This window comes from Mirounga angustirostris, unplaced genomic scaffold (genome assembly GCF_029215605.1).
Source record: "Mirounga angustirostris isolate CCGP_5_RB_7025 unplaced genomic scaffold, mMirAng1.0.hap1 SCAF_13, whole genome shotgun sequence".
Lineage (NCBI taxonomy): Eukaryota > Metazoa > Chordata > Mammalia > Carnivora > Phocidae > Mirounga > Mirounga angustirostris.
In genome coordinates this window covers 11,682,911-11,698,297 of record NW_026991721.1, presented here as the reverse complement: position 1 = coordinate 11,698,297, position 15,387 = coordinate 11,682,911, and the positions used below count along the sequence as shown (strand labels likewise).

General features: G+C 43.2%; 1 protein-coding gene and 1 long non-coding RNA gene across 4 annotated transcripts; one reads left to right on the top strand and one right to left on the bottom strand.

Annotated features, from left to right (window-relative positions):
- Nucleotides 1–692: 692 nt before the first annotated feature.
- LOC135362308 (uncharacterized) lies at nucleotides 693–3,508 on the bottom strand. Its single transcript, XR_010406863.1, has 2 exons — nucleotides 3,264–3,508; nucleotides 693–2,510 (listed from the first exon to the last, which is right to left on the bottom strand). It is a non-coding gene; the product is annotated as an uncharacterized LOC135362308 (long non-coding RNA).
- A 19-nt stretch (nucleotides 3,509–3,527) lies between these two features.
- On the top strand, nucleotides 3,528–14,933 carry FAM111A (FAM111 trypsin like peptidase A). Of its 3 annotated transcripts, none has more exons than XM_064576377.1 (5): nucleotides 3,528–3,831; nucleotides 6,426–6,455; nucleotides 7,872–7,953; nucleotides 8,704–8,817; nucleotides 10,175–14,933. In XM_064576377.1, the coding sequence occupies exons 4-5, from the start codon at nucleotides 8,740–8,742 to the stop codon at nucleotides 11,903–11,905; spliced, it is 1,809 nt and encodes a 602-aa protein (XP_064432447.1). In that variant the 5' UTR covers nucleotides 3,528–3,831; nucleotides 6,426–6,455; nucleotides 7,872–7,953; nucleotides 8,704–8,739; the 3' UTR covers nucleotides 11,906–14,933. The 3 variants fall into 3 exon arrangements, with proteins under 3 accessions (XP_064432447.1, XP_054367871.1, XP_064432446.1); XM_054511896.2 differs by having other exon boundaries at nucleotides 7,865–7,953; XM_064576376.1 differs by lacking the exon at nucleotides 3,528–3,831 and adding an exon at nucleotides 5,424–5,546 and having other exon boundaries at nucleotides 7,865–7,953.
- The last annotated feature ends 454 nt before the right edge of the window (nucleotides 14,934–15,387 follow it).

The following is a 15,387-nucleotide window of genomic DNA, read 5'->3' as shown; positions in this document are numbered from 1 at the left end:
AACCTGGCTGGCCTTTGCCAAGGAATCCCATGCCCCTCTCTCCATTTATAAATTACCAATAAAAGTAATTACAATAAAATGTTATACACCACCACCAATTTATTTTGAGTTGTTGATATGTTTCCCATAAGAAAATTAGTCATAGAATATGTGAGTGATTTATTAAAGTTAGTGTTTATAGACCACAGTGTCATATAAACCTTTCTTGGTTTCTGAAACGGGTATTTATTTACAGTGCTTTCAGTAATTAAGAATGAGTTATAACAGGCAACCAAAAAAGAAGTTTGTATCAAGTATGATGAACCTGGAATTTTTATTTACTTTTTTGGGTTTTGTTTGTTTTTTTACAGAGGAAGCATGGCTTTTAAGATAAATTCTGAAGTAAAAATGGAAAACAAGGCATCTTCATGTATGATACAAGCTTTTCCTGCAAGAAGGCCTTGCAAAAAAATTAACAGCAAGAACTGCAGGGGCGCCCCGACTCTTGGTTTCTGCTCAGGTCATGATCTCAGGGTTAAGTCAAGCCCTTCATCAGGCTCAGTGCCGGGCTTGGAGCCTGCTTAAGATTCTGTCTCTCTATCTCCCTCTGCCCTTCCCCCAGGACCTCTTGCACTCTCTCTCTAAAAAAAAAACAAAGAAACAAAACAAAACAAAACAACAACAACAACAAAACCCTGTAGATCAGGTTGTACTTTCACATGTTTTATGTAATGTATTATAGGCACATTATCTAATTAAGATTTTCTAGCAAGGATTTTACATTCAGGAGTCACAGTAAACATTCTCCAAATAGACCAGTTACCACCGCATAATTATACCCATGCATATAATTGTTGATATCTGTTTCCCATAAGAAAATTAGTCATAGAATATATGAGTGATTTATTGAAGTTAGTGTTTATAGACCACAGTGTCTTATAAACCTATGAAAAGCCTATTTTTATGTTTTCCAAAATGTCACAGAGTAGTGTAAACTTTGAATATAATAACAGGGCGAATTTCTGTAGCAGAATAACAAACACAGGAATTATTTATAAAAATGCTACTGTATTAAGTCCATTTGCTCATAACTGTTTAACAACATAAAAGCTAAAAACAAAACAAAACAAAACCCCATAAAAGCAATAGGCAAGAAATAAAATGGAGAATATGCACGGGAAGAAAACTCATTCCATACTGTTACCTTTATATTCGACCTTGCATGTAAAAATTAATCTCTTCCTGTCACGGAAAAAACACCCCCTCCTGCTTCACCCCCCCCCCCCCGCAACAACTTACTGGCTGCAAATTAAGTATGGAAGAAAACACTTTTAGGGGCTAATGATGGGTAAGAGTTGTTCTCTGTAGACCTAATCTAGGAATGAAGAAATAGCCTGTTTGATTAAGCATTTACAAGGAATGCATCTACTTTTTTAGGAGTTCCCTGGTAATTATAAGAACTCTGGTCTTTAGCAGACAAAAGAAAACAAGAGGAAGATTTCATAAATAAGTTTAATGGTCAAATTGCTTTTAAAAACTTTCTGGTTTCTAGTCTTGAGAATGTGAATTTTATTTGGTTTAGCTCTCACTAGCTCTATATTGTAACTTTGTAATTACAACTTCATTTTGTCTGAAATTTGGAGAAAGAAATAATAGAAGATGTAGGGGTTATGAAGGAAAAAGTGTGACAGTAATCTTTCATCCAAAAAAGTTTATTTTCCTATGTCCTTAAGGCAAAATATATTTTATTGTGAATATATTTAAGGTTTAGGAAATATTTGTTATTTTATGGCCTTTCCCCAAGAAGCCAACACATAACTTACCAAGCCAGAAATGTTTTAAAAATAAGGGTTATTAGAATTATACAAAATTATAGAAAGATTTAAGAAAAAAGTGATAGATACCTTGCTACATAGTAGGTGGAGTTGCACAGATGTCTCATAGATTAGAACAGATTTTATTTTAACTTTTCACTATCTTCTTGTGCACTAATATTTCATAGAGACAAAATGTTGAATTCTTAACATCCATGTTTGGGAAGTGTCGTTAAGCCTATTGTCTTCTAAGTCACTATTTTGTTTATACATTGAAATGTACAAAAGACAAAAAAAAAAAAAAAGGAAGGAGGGAGGGAGGGAAAAAAAAGAGGGGAAGGAAAGAGAAAAAGACACAGGAAATGCTTCACATTGGCATAAATACATTCTCAATGGACCAGACATTTAGATTTACTCTTCATTATAGGCCTTCTTACTCCATGGTATCTGCACAGGCAACGGCTTCAACAATACCAAAAAGGGACAACTTCACTCTTCTTCAGAGTTGAGATCATTTCTTAATTTACAGATAATATCTCAAAAGTCTATCAAGTGCTAACAAGTCAGCTGGAGTAATGGACCAGGAGGTTGCTGGTCAATGTTGGATAATCACCAGGATAGCTCTCCAAAACCAGATAGCTCAGATTGTTGGGCAGGTTCAACCCCAGTATTTTTACCACCTCTTGCTTGTCATTGAAATTTTTACTGCTTCAGAATCTACAATGAGAAAAAAAAGAATCAGCCAAAGTTAAGTCTTTGGCGATCATTGCATGCACTACTCTCAGGAGCACAGAAACTTCTAATAATTCAGAGAATGATAGTGAGTGGTGAAATTTTCATACAATTTGGGTTTTCTGTTTGTTTTTTGCCTTATTGAAGTTTACTCTTTCCAAACCCCAGAGAACCCACAGAAGAGGAGGCAGTAATTGTAGTTACTTTGGGAGTGCTGTATGCACATTAAGTCCGGTTCCCCCCAAATTATCACATATATTGTAGTTACCAACACACTTTTCAACCCTGTCACTCTACACACATCATCTATTCCTCTGTCAATTGCAGAAAACGTGTCATGGTTGTAACTGTGGCTCCTTTTCAAATATAGAATCGAATGCGTGCACATCTGCTGTTGATGCAGATCCTTCAACAGCAGGCTGTCTGCAAGTCCTATCCTACTGGAGTTGTCAGCTCTGAGATTCTTATTCCTGGAGTCCCTACCGTTTTCTTCATCAGGATTGCAAACGTCTGCCTATATTGGCGGACGTTTGGAGAATCGATTCATGACAAGGTCGTTCACCCCACCTCCATTCTCGGCTTCCGCTTCTTCCTGATTGTCATAGTCATGGGACCTGTCCCATCCGCTGGGAACGCCGGAGTCGCCCAAGTCCCCTCCTCCCCACCCACCCGCGGCGCCTCCAGCGCGCTGGAGCTGGTGACACGCTGCAGACGCCTGGCTAGTGCCTCTGCCCTCACCTTCAACACGATCTGCAGGAGGGGACAGCCTGGCATCCGGAAGCCACGTTTCCACCCACCCACTTCCGCGGCGGGTCCCAGCGCGCAGGTCAGGAGCGGCCTCAGGGCCTCGCGTCCTGTGTCCCGCCTCCCGCTCCGTTCCCCTCCCCCGGGACGGTCTCGGGGACTCAGGACTAGGGGAAGGAGGGAGATGAAGCAGGCAGTGATGGCAGCGAGCAGCACAGTGAGGCAGGTCCTGCTCGCGGGGACTGCGAACGCTTAGGGAGGGAGAGTGCGCGGACTGCCGCAGCCCCGGGTCCTGCCTGGGATTGCGTGCGCCTTGCAGCGCGAGGGTCCACACTCAGCCTTTCCCGCGCGGCACTTGGCGGCGGGAGCGCGACCAATCGGCTTCCGCGGCAGGAGAGCAGCCGCCCAATGAGAGCAAAGCGGCCCAGGATCTCTCGGGCCTCGGGTCAGATGCACAGACCGCTTCCCCAGAAGGCGGACTTCCTGGCTGGAGGCAAAGGTCCCCCCAGGGTCGCGAGTGAAGGCGAGCGAAGGCTAGGTCCGGGGCGAACTGTTCTCTTCGGTGAGTTACCCCTTTGGTTCTGGAGCTGACTTAGAGTTTAGAGAAAATTTATTGATGGACAGGGTCACGAGGGAGAAAAACCTCAGGCTGGGGAGAGGGGGCAGAAAAACCCCCTAAACCGGGATACTGTTGTTTCCTGAAAGGACTGAGGTCTGTCCCTGGAAACTTAGAGTAAAATGAAAGCATGTGTATCTCTTTTGCAGTGCCCAAGGGGAGAGCAGGTTCTAATTTTAAAAACTGATGTGTCTTTGAAGACCCAGCGTTAACTTTATTAAAATGTTTCCTAAGAAGATCAGCCTCTCTGTGTCTGAATTCTGCGTTTAGCAAACAAATCATGTCAAATGTGTTTTCCTGAGTGAGCTTCTTTCCAAGATAAAATACTCAGTACTCTAAGTGACAAATGGTGACTATGTTCTCAAGCATGTTCATCATTAAGAGTACTGAAGCCATCTACATTCACATAGCTTGCTAACTACATTAATACTTTAATATGACTTATCTTCTCTTTTCATCAACATAAATTTACTATACCAGGAAACTTCTGCCCAGGGACATGAAAGTTGCAAATATCTTTATTGTTTACTCCAGTAACTTCCTCAAAGACCCCAGCACTCTTCAGTTGAAAACATCAAAGTACAGTTTCCATCCCAAACCTTCTTGAAAATCCTTGCCTGTCATCCACCAATCCTAAACTGTCACCCAATGCTTACCCTATCCTAACTAATCCCCCACATTAAAGACCCAACTTAAACCAGACTTCAAAGTCTCAGTAAAGAGCCCAAACTTGCTCTCCCCTTTCTGAGACACTACCAAAGTTCTGTTCGCCATAACCTCAAGAAGCAGTAGGCTTAGCTTTGTTTTATCAACAGGCGGTTGGTTCTGTTGAGACTTCTGGGAGCCAGCATTTGACCTCCTTGGAGGCCTCACAACACCTAGTCAGTTTCTGCTGCCGTGTGCCTCTGAGATCCCTTGAACTTTCTCTCCGGTTCTCTCTGAACTCAAAGGTGGGAAAGGTGGATCTTGCATGATGAGGTTCAGCTCCAGCTTCTTTTTGTTGCGTTCCCCCAAGAGCTGAGTTGATTTTGCCCTTGGGAGGAAAGAAACCTTTTAAGGAATCCTTTTGATTATCTGACCAAAACTTTAAAAGGTCTAGATTTGACGAAAATCCGCCTTCTTAGCAATACAACAATTGGTCTCTGCCCGTGTCAGCTGTGGCTGTCCTTGTGTGACAGGAAAGTTCACAGGGGAGAGAAGAGGCCTAGACTCCCATGTCTGTTTCTCAAACGAGCCGTGGGGACGAAAGACCTTGGGAAGATTTTGTTTCAGGCTGGAGGGACAGAGACAAACACGCTAATATTTTATTCTGGAGACCCCCGACAGCCAGGCCAGCTTCCCGGGTGTCCAAAGAAGCGAAGACCCAGAGGTGGCGGTGGGGAGGGGCGCGTGGATTTGGAGGCTGAGGCTGTTAGAAGCCGGGCAGATAAGAAAGTGGAAGGAACCCAACAGCCCGCCGAGCAGCGGATCGCAACCGGCGGGACGCCTCGAACCACAGCCCCCGCCTCCCGCCCGCTCCGCCCGCTCGGCCCGCTGAGCTAGCGGGGCGCGCCTCCCAGGCCAGCTCCCGGCGAGGGCTCAGAGGCCCTGGCTGCCTCCAATAAGCACCGGCCTCGGCTGGGCGCTGGATTCAAGCCCCGGGTGCGGCCGGCCGGCGAGGGGTGGGTGAGCGCGCGTGAGCCTGCGGGGCTGGGGCGGAGGGCTGGGGTCTGCTGGCCGGGGCGGGACCCAGAGGGCCCAGCTTTTATTTCCGTGGCGGCTGCTTGTCACGTCGCGTACTGGGGGGAGCGGGGTGGCGGCCTTGCGGGAGGCCTAGGTCGGCTGAGACCCGATCCCTCTCCTACAGTCCGGCTCAGCTCTGCGCACTTGCTCCAGAGAGGAGGGGGAGGAGCGGGAGAGAGGAGGGGGAGGCGAGGGAGGAAGAAAGGGGAGGAGTGGGAGAGGAAGAGGCGGGGAGGAGCTAGAAGGAGGAGCAGCAGAGAGAGCTTGGGGAGGTAGAGGAAGAGGGGAAGAGAGAGATGAGTTGGGGGGAGGAATTCCAAGGGAGAGCCTCTGGGTGGGCAGGAAATGGACCAAGGACCGGCTGTATATCTTTATCTCCTTACTGGAGGACTTAAGGCAAGCCCTTTAGGTCAGCAGAGCCTTCTCCAACTCCAAGAGTGGGCTGGAGTAGGATACCTAGCTAAGGACACTTCACATTTACTATTACATGGTTCACGCTGGATACTGGAAATGATGTTGGCGGGGGGAATGTTGGGGTGTTTTCTTAATCTCTCGCCCCTTTCCACTGTGAATGCTCAAGTTCATCCCAGTGTAGTGCAAAATTCACATTTCCTTCTGTCCACTTCATATTCCTTTTTTGGTCCATATGTGATAATCACTCCTAAATCTCCTAGGTTCTCTCTCAGTCCCTAAGGTTGGGTCATCATCAACGGACACACTGAAACCCCAGATTCTCTTAATTGTTGGACAGTTAAGTTCTTGCCTTCAAGGATCTTCCAACACAGCCCAGTGATAGGTATCTGTTTTTGTTTCCCCAGGTTCTCTGCTGTCTAAAAAGTATCCCTGTGGTAAGTATATTGATATTGATAATAGTAACAGTAGCAATATTTACTGTGCATCCTGTTATGTGCCAGGCCCTGTTCTAAAGGCTTTTCATGCATTCTATTTCTCAGTCTTCACAAGGGAATCAGATTCCACCGCTCCTCCCATCTTAGAGCTGTGGACAAGGAGATAGCAGTTAATTAACATGCCCAAGGTCAGGCAGCCAGTAAAAGGTAATCTGATACTGGAACCCAGGTGGTCTTACAAAAACTCCCTTTGATACAGCACCTTCAGATTCTTTACCTCACTTAGAGTCATTGCCTCATTTTACAAACAGGAGAGTTAGGCTCAGAGATGCTAGAGTTTCCTGGGTAGCTCATTACCAGTAAAGAATGAAGCCACTGCTCCAGCTCCATAGTGAAATGGTTCGAAGAATAGTCATAGTCTTTAGAGAACTTGAACTTGACAAGAAACAGATGCGCTAGAGCATAAGTTAACCACATGATAAAGCAGCCCAGGAGGTGAACGTTCTGCAGACAACTTCTCTGTTCTGTTTAATAAATCAGGGCCTTTTCTAGAATGAAAGAGACATAATAATTAAAGACAATTGTGCACCTCAATTGGCTCTTTGTCCAAATAAAATAGTATTGTGATTATGCAAGAAAAAGTTCTTAATTTGTAGAGCTGGAAAGAGACAATTAGGGATAAAATGTCACGATGTATCTAAGTGTAAAATAATCTAGGAAAATAAAAAGATGACGCAAATTTATCAAAAAATAAACAATCATTAACTCTATGTGATAGGCATATGGAAATTCATTATCCTATTCTCTTTTTTTGTTGTTCCTATTTGAAAATGTTCATAATCAAAAGTATACTCTCTGGAGCCTTGCGACCTTGAGTAAATAGTTTAATCTCTCTGGATGCTCAAGTTTTTTATTAGTAAAATGGAACTAATAATACCTATCACACAGAGTTGGAAGAATTAAATGAGGTAATTTATAAAAAAGCACTTAGGATAGGTCATAGCATCTCATGTGCATACTCCATTCATTCATTGGATCTTTACAAATGTCTTTTTTAAAAAGATTTTATTTATTTATTTGACAGAGAGAGAGAAAAAGAGAGAGGGCACAAGCAAGGGGAACAGGAGAGGGAGAAGTAGACTCCCTGCTGAGCAGGGAGCCTGATGTGGGACTTGATCCCAGGACCCTGAGATCATGACCGACCTGAGCCGAAGGCAGACTCTTAACCGACTGAGCCACTCAGGCGCCCCACAAATGTGTCTTTATTGAGAGCTCGCCACATGCCAGGCATCGTGGTACATGTTGGGATACTGAACACAGAGAGCTGCTGCCCTCCATGGCTTTTGTTCTATTTATTGCTAATGAGGATTTCAGTGTTTTATTTACATTGTTCATTCTCTTCTGGGGAGACATCAGAGGAAAGATAGAAGGAAAAATATCCCTTCAAACAAACAAAAAAAAAACAAGGAGCAACTAAACTTCCTGACTATCTTCCCAGGTAAACTCTCATTTCAAGATTATTTTTTTTAAAAGATTTTATTTATTTATTTGACAGAGAGAGAGACAGCGAGAGAGGGAACACAAGCAGAGGGAGTGGGAGAGGGAGAAGCAGGCTTCCCACTGAGCGTGGAGCCCGATGTGGGGCTCAATCCCAGGACCCTGGGATCATGACCTCAGCCAAAGGCAGACGCCCAACGACTGAGCCACCCAGGCGCCCTCATTCCAAGATTATTTTGTCTTTGTGGTTCTTTTCCCATCCATCCCCTGTAATTACACCATCCCTGTGCCATCTCCACCTTAAATGCAGGCCAGATTTTAACATCCCCGTAACTAGAACACACTTTTGAATTCTCATACTACAAACCCTTCTGCATTTGAATTCCATCTCTGCCACGTGGCTCTGGCCTTGAGGGTCACCTACCTTCTCTGAGTTATATTTTCTTCATCTGCAAAAAGCAAATATACCAGCTTCGCATAGTTTCTAGGGGAATTGGCAATTGGAGAAAATTTCGGTAAAGTATTTAGTATAGTACCTGACAGGCACAGGCTCCCTCCATAAAAGGGAGCTTTTATCATCAAGGTGATTGTAGTTGTTGGATAAGCTCTCTACTTGCTAAGTTAACATCTCTGAAGAGAGGGATGCTAGAGGCAAAGGGGAAGGGTGGGGTAAGGGGTCCCATCAGTGTTATCCTCTAAAATTAACATAGCTATGAAAATGCCACTCTAACTTGAACCTTTTTGAAATTAGTGTTTCAGCTAACTGTCCATTCATCTTCAAGCCATCATGAGCCCTAAGAAGCGCAGGTCACAGATCGCGTTCGATGAGAAGAGTAATATGAAAATTGAGCACTATTTCTCTCAGGTATGTTTGTAAATACTATTTATGGAATATGCCAATATGAGACATAGCTCTCCTTGACCCTGGGTATCATAGTGCTTTCTGCCAAGAAATTACCTTCTTGTAGGTTGAGGATATTGTTAAAATCTTTCTCATCCATTTTATTCTACTTTTTAGTTTTAATACAGTTTTAATACAAATCTTGGCCACATCAAAAGAGCCTTCAGTAAAAAGCTATTGTAACACTTCCTGAACAACAACAACAACAAATCTACTATAATGTATTACAGTCAACTCTAGAATAAAAAAATTAATACTATTTCATGGCATGAAAATATATACTACTCCAAATATGGCTAATCTGTTTGATCACAGTAATAACCTACATTTGTGCCATGCTTTCTAGTTTTTGAAACAAATTCTAAAATAATCATCCTTATCATAACCTTATTAGGCAGGGAGGGAGGATTTTATTATCCTCAATTTATTTATGCAGAGAGAGAAATGACTTCTTGCTTGAGACAGACTTGTCTCAGACGAGGGAGGACTTGCACTTTTATTTACTGACATTAAGTCAGGGCTTTTTCTAATAAAGGGGCTCTGTTATCATATCAAACCCTCACATTCTTTCCTGAGTCTGAAATGTTCCTTGCATTTATCAAGAAGAAGGCTGAGAATTTTGAGAATTTGAGGATGCAACGTAAAAGCTTTCATTTGTTTTCTTTTTTCTGGTTGTAACTAGAATATCCAAGTATCCAGGGAAGGTGAGAAAAGCCTAGTTATGCTTCTCTTTGTCCTACTTCAAAGCCAGCTAATAACCATATGCTACCTGGTTCCCTTATTTGAAAATGTCTGTATCTGCCCTAGAATCTTCTGAATAGTTGGAGATCCATTACAGTGTTCCAACAAGGATGTTTCTGACAACACTGGGCTGAAGAGATGCTCTTTGAGAGTTTGTTATATTGTGCCCAGAGTAAACTTATATTACCTTATGTTCCTTTTTTTTTTTTTTTTATCCAGAATATTAGCACCATTACAAAGAAGGGAAGCAAAAGTTAATCTGTTAATGTGCCAGTCATCGTGCTAGGTATTGTCACCGATGGCGGTACACTGAATCTTTACAACCATCCTGCCTTGTTATTTCCATGACCAGCAAGTGATCTTGCCACTATATGAACTTGTATCTGTCCACACCAATGCCATGATGAATGTGACTTGGGAAAAATGTCTCCTTCAGGCATAGAAATCAAATGCTCTTAATTTTTCAGGGAATTTGATGAATTCTATTTGATTGAATTTGATTTGATTCTATTCTATTTGATGAATCCTCCTTGTGTAAGGTTGTATTCAGGGTTTTAAAGCATTTAACATTTATTTTTAGGTCAATAAAAACCACGAGAATAATTCCAGTATTCCTCAAATGAAGATGGGCTCTAAAAAAGGTCCAAAAGATATAACTAACACCCAGGCTCAAGGACCCAAAGACCAGACCATGCCCCCAAGCAAGACAATTTACATCACCTTGGCTGTGAACCACAGGAAACACGTGCTCACACATAGTGAAGGGGTTAGCTTATACGCAGCACTCAACACTCTAAAGGCCGTCAAGAAGGAACTAAAAACTCAGCAGGGCAAAGAAATGCTGGTGCTTGGCACGGAAGGAATTGAAGGCTACCTCAATCTTGGAATGCCCCTCAGTTGCTTTCCTGAAAGGTGCCACGTGCTAATCACATTTGCCCAGAGTAGAAGTAGGCAGAAAGAAGGGAGCCAGGTATTCGGCCGGCATGACAAGGTATCCCCTGCCTGTGTCAAATTTTATATTCATGCAGTTGGGAAGAGAAAGAAAAGGATAGTTAAGCGCGGGCATCTTCACAAAGAAGGGTGCAAACTCTGCGTCTACGCTTTCAAAGGAGAAACCATCAAGGACGCCGTGTGCAAGGACGGAAGGTTTCTCCCCTTTCTGGAGAAGGAGGACTGGAGACTCATCAAAAACCTGGACTCCATTCTAGAAAGCGCACAGACCGTTGACAACCTGGAAGGCGAGCTCTTTGAGGTGGAAGTTGAGAAAACCACGACGGGCTCTGGAGCCGGAGCTGCTCAGAATTTGGAGTCAGAGGAAAGAAACACCTGTGTGTTGAGAGAAGAAATTGTAGCTCAGTACCCCAGTTTGAAGAAAGAAAGTGAAAAACTCAGAGACAACTTCAAGAAGAAACTGGGAAATAAAAAGAACAAAGCTTCATTATTTAAATTGCATAAAGTAAACTTTGGGAAACTGACAAAAAACTCTACCCTGGTAAAAATGCACAAACTTCTTTCTCATCTCAGTGACTCAGTTGGGTACCTGTCATGGGACAACAATGGAAATAGGGGTTCTGCCACCTGCTTTGTTTTTAATAGGCTGTTCATTTTAACTTGTCGGCACACAGTAAATGACATTGTGGGAAAAGGAATAGACCCAAGTAAGTGGGCAGACATAATTGGTCAGTGCGTAAGGGTGACGTTTAGTTATGAAGGGCCCCCCGAGAAAGAAGAGAACTGCTTTTTCGTTGAGCCTTGGTTTAAGGTATCTGATGCAACTCTCGATTATGCCATTCTGCAACTGAAGGCAAATGGACAACAAGTACCTCTGGGACTCTATCACAGAATTGCTCCTGCACCACTTAGTGGGCTGATATATATCATTGGCCACCCGTATGGAGAGGCAAAGTCTAGTGATGCTTGCACTGTGATCCCTCTGGAGCAGCGAGTAGGGAAATTTCAGGAACATCCTCAGGCTAGAGAGGGAGAGGGTAGCCGTGATGATATGCAATATATCCATATGTACACTCAAAGAAGCTTCCAGGACATCGCTCATGATCCTGATGTAATTACCTATGACACCTCTTTTTACTTTGGGGCTTCTGGCTCCCCAGTGTTTGATGCAAAAGGTTCATTGGTAGCCATGCATACTGCTGGCTTCGCTTATATATACCAAATTGGGTTATCTCATGTCGTTGAGTTTGGGTGTACTATGGAATCCATCCTCCTTCATATCAAGCAAAACCATGGATGGTGGTTTACAGAAGAATGTATAAATCAGCAGGATGTGGAAATGGTGAGTGATGAGGATTGAGGATGGTGAGAATTCAGTTTATTTCCTCGCTTCAGTGGAGTTGTTATTCCATGGGCAATGGTGATCATTTCCTAAATTCCAAAATGGTTACTTCTGTTATGAAAAGTTACTGTTATAGAGCACTTCCCATGCACCACTTCTCTAAACACATGAAGACTATAATCCTAACAAGTGGGCTGTTAACCTGTTTTTAAAGTCGAGCAATGGGAAGAATGATGGGATTGTGACACTTAACACTGGTGTCAGGTGTGTGTGTGTGTGTGTGTTTTCCCTATCTTCTGTGTCTTCCCCTAAGTTCAAGTGCTTGAAGGCAGGATCTAACACTTGTTCATCTCTTTATCTGCGGTATCTGGAAGATGGAAAGCAAGTGCTTAGAAAATGTGTGGGTCAATCAGTAGCACAATTTAGGGCTGCAGTTAATCTTAATTGAGGAACTAAATGCTTGGTTAGAAATAATCTCACACAAAATCTTTAGAATTTCCCAAATCTTCATATTACTAAAACCCAGGATATATGTGTTCTGAAATTCAGAGGGTAATACCACTCTTCCTATATTTATCAGGCTATTAGGGCAAAGAGAATGTCTTAAAGATCATATCACTGTGATCTTAATGCCCTTAGTTTTTACCTTTTTTGTTCTAGGATCGCAAGCAGCATAGCACATTACATTTAGTTGTATGTCTCCTTAGGCTCTTCTTGCCTGTTCTCAGACTTTGACTAGTGACCTTGACAGTTAAGAAGAGTACTGGTCAGGTATTTTGTGGGATGTCCTTCTGTTGGAATTTGTCTGATGATTAGACTGGGGTTGTGGGGTTTGGAGACTGGAGGGGCAAAGTGCCTTTTCACCACATCATATCAAGGGTACATATCCCTTTGACATATCCTCATTGGTGTGTTGTTTGTTTCCTGGTTTTTTTGAGCACTTTCTTATGTTGCGCTCCTACAAGATGCCCCAGGCTCCGCTTGTATATTTCCTGCCCCAGCCCTAGAATCAGCCATTTCTCCAAGGAGCCATGGTTACTTTTCATGGAGAACAGTGTTAGAAACCAAGATCTGGGCACTAGGTATGCTTGTTGCTATCGGGTGTTATTTCTTTTATGCTCACTCAGCAGCCGGAGAAAAGAAATATGTGTCTATATATTAACTTATGTACAGTCATCCTTCCCAGCTTATTCTTGATTTTGTTTTCTGGGCCTTCAGTTTCCTGTGGTCAGATGATCTTCCTTCTGACTTATTGCCAGGTCAGTGGTAGCCTAATGCTGGGTCACGGGACCTATGTCATCCAGTTCACTTCATCCCCTCAGGTGGGCAATTTACCACCTCACATCATCATAACAGGAAGGATGAGTGCAGTACAATAAGGTATTTTGAGAGAGGGAGAGAGTTCTATCTTATTAGGTATTGCTAATCTCTCACTGTGCCTCATTTAAACATTAAACCTCTTCATAAGTATGTGTGTAGAGGAAAAAACAGAGTATATATAGGTTTCAGGCATCCCCTAGGGATCTTGGAACGTATACCCCGCAGATAAGGGGGAGGGCCACTGCATATACATATATCTACAAACATTCCTACGTGTAAATGTCTGGATGTATAATTAAGTTGAACCCGTTTTTACTGATGTCTCCCACTGTAGTCCAGTCCCCCATGGGTCATTTTCGCCTCCTCCCTTGCTCATCTGTGAACTCCCAGTCCAACAGTGAGAAACTTGGCTCCGACCATCCCCCACCCCCTTAATTGTTTAATTCGGTATTCATGCAAAGCGGCGTCAGAATTTTTCACCTGTACGGGGACGGGAAATAACATGGCCAGCTACAGTGGGGTGTGTGTGTGCCACCCCTTTTGCCTCTAGTCTTACAGACTCACTCCCAAAGTGACTGGGGTCAGTACTTGTCATTCCATGCCCTTCAGTGAGGTGTTTTGTACATTTGCAGTGCAGTTAGGTTCTCTTGTCACAGTCTCCACTCTTTCCTTTCACCTCTCAACCTAAGTGACATTTAAAATTTGCATATATTGGGACATCTGGGTGGCTCAGTCGGCTAAGCAACCAACTCTGGATTTTGGAGCAGGTTGTGGTCTCAGGGTCTCGGGATCGAGCCCTGCATCACGCTTCACGCTTAGTGCAGAGTCTGCTTCAGGATTCTCTCCTTCTCCCTCTGCCCCTCCCCCTGCTCATGCTGTCTGGCTCTAAAAATAAATAAATGAATAAATCTTTTTTTTTTAAGATTTTATTTATTTATTTGAGAGAGAGAGAATGAGAGAGAGCAAGCACATGAGAGGGGGGAGGGTCAGAGGGAGAAGCAGACTCCCTGCCAAGCAGGGAGCCCGATGCGGGACTCTATCCAGGGAGTCTAGGATCATGACCTGAGCCGAAGGCAGTCGCTTAACCAACTGAGCCACCCAGGCGCCCCTGAATAAATCTTTTTAAATTTGCATATATCAAGGTTCACTGTCCATGCTGTGAGTTCTGTGGGTCTTAACAAGTGCAACAATGTCAGATCTCTACCATTACAATGTTGTACAGAATTGCTTCACCAGCCTCAAAGTCCCCTGTGCTTCACCTGCTTCTCCCTCCCTCTCCCCTACACCCCTGGGGACCACGGATCCATTTTACTGTCTTTATAGTTTTGCCTTTTTGCAGAATGTTACCGGAGTGGAATCATACAGTATGGAGCCTCTTCAGCTTGACTTCTTTCACTTAGCAATATTCAACGAAGGTTGCTCTGCATCTTTTTGTGGCTTGAGAGCTCATTGATTTTTGCCACTGAATAATATTCTCTTGTATGGATATACCACACTTTGTACATTCATTTACCTTTTGGAAGATATCTTAGTTGCTTCAGTGTTTGGTGATTATGAATAAAGCTGCTGTAAGCATTTGCGTACAAATGTTTGTGTGAACCTAAGTTCTCAACTCAATTGGGTAAATACCTCAGGGTGTGATTACTGGACTGTCTGGTAAGATTGTGTTTAACTCTGTAAGGATCTGCCAAACTATCTTCCAGCGTGGCCCTCCCATTTTGCCTTTCCAGCAGCAGTGAATGCGAGTTCCCATTGCCTCACATCCTCACTAGCATTTTGTGGTGTCAGGTTTTTTTTTGTTTTTTGTTTTGTTTTTTTGGGGGGGGGGGGCGGGGATTGTAGGCCTACTAATAGTGTTGGAATGCCTGGTATTCTTTAGGGGATTATGGGATTTATTCATGAAATTTGGGCTGTCTTGGCTGTGTACATACTTACAGTATGAGTCTGGAGTCTGTCAGGAGAATAAAGCCACTGAATTATCTTTAGAGGACTTTTGGGCTCTGACCTTCTGAAAGTGAGAGAGGAGACCAGAAACCTAGGGAAATATTAACTAGGACTCTTTTATGGGAAGAAATATATTGATATTTAGGTAAATGTTAGGGGTTGTAGGGGCCTGAACTGTGTTTTCCGAAAAGATATGTCCACGTCCTAACCACTAGTACCTGTGAATATGGATGTGA

Excerpts from the sequence above, each read along its gene's own strand:
- FAM111A (XM_064576377.1), top strand. The coding sequence starts at position 8,740 with ATGAGCCCTAAGAAGCGCAGGTCACAGATCGCGTTCGATGAGAAGAGT. Across the intron at positions 8,818-10,174 it reads TTGAGCACTATTTCTCTCAG|GTCAATAAAAACCACGAGAA; the intron begins GTATGTTTGTAA and ends ATTTATTTTTAG.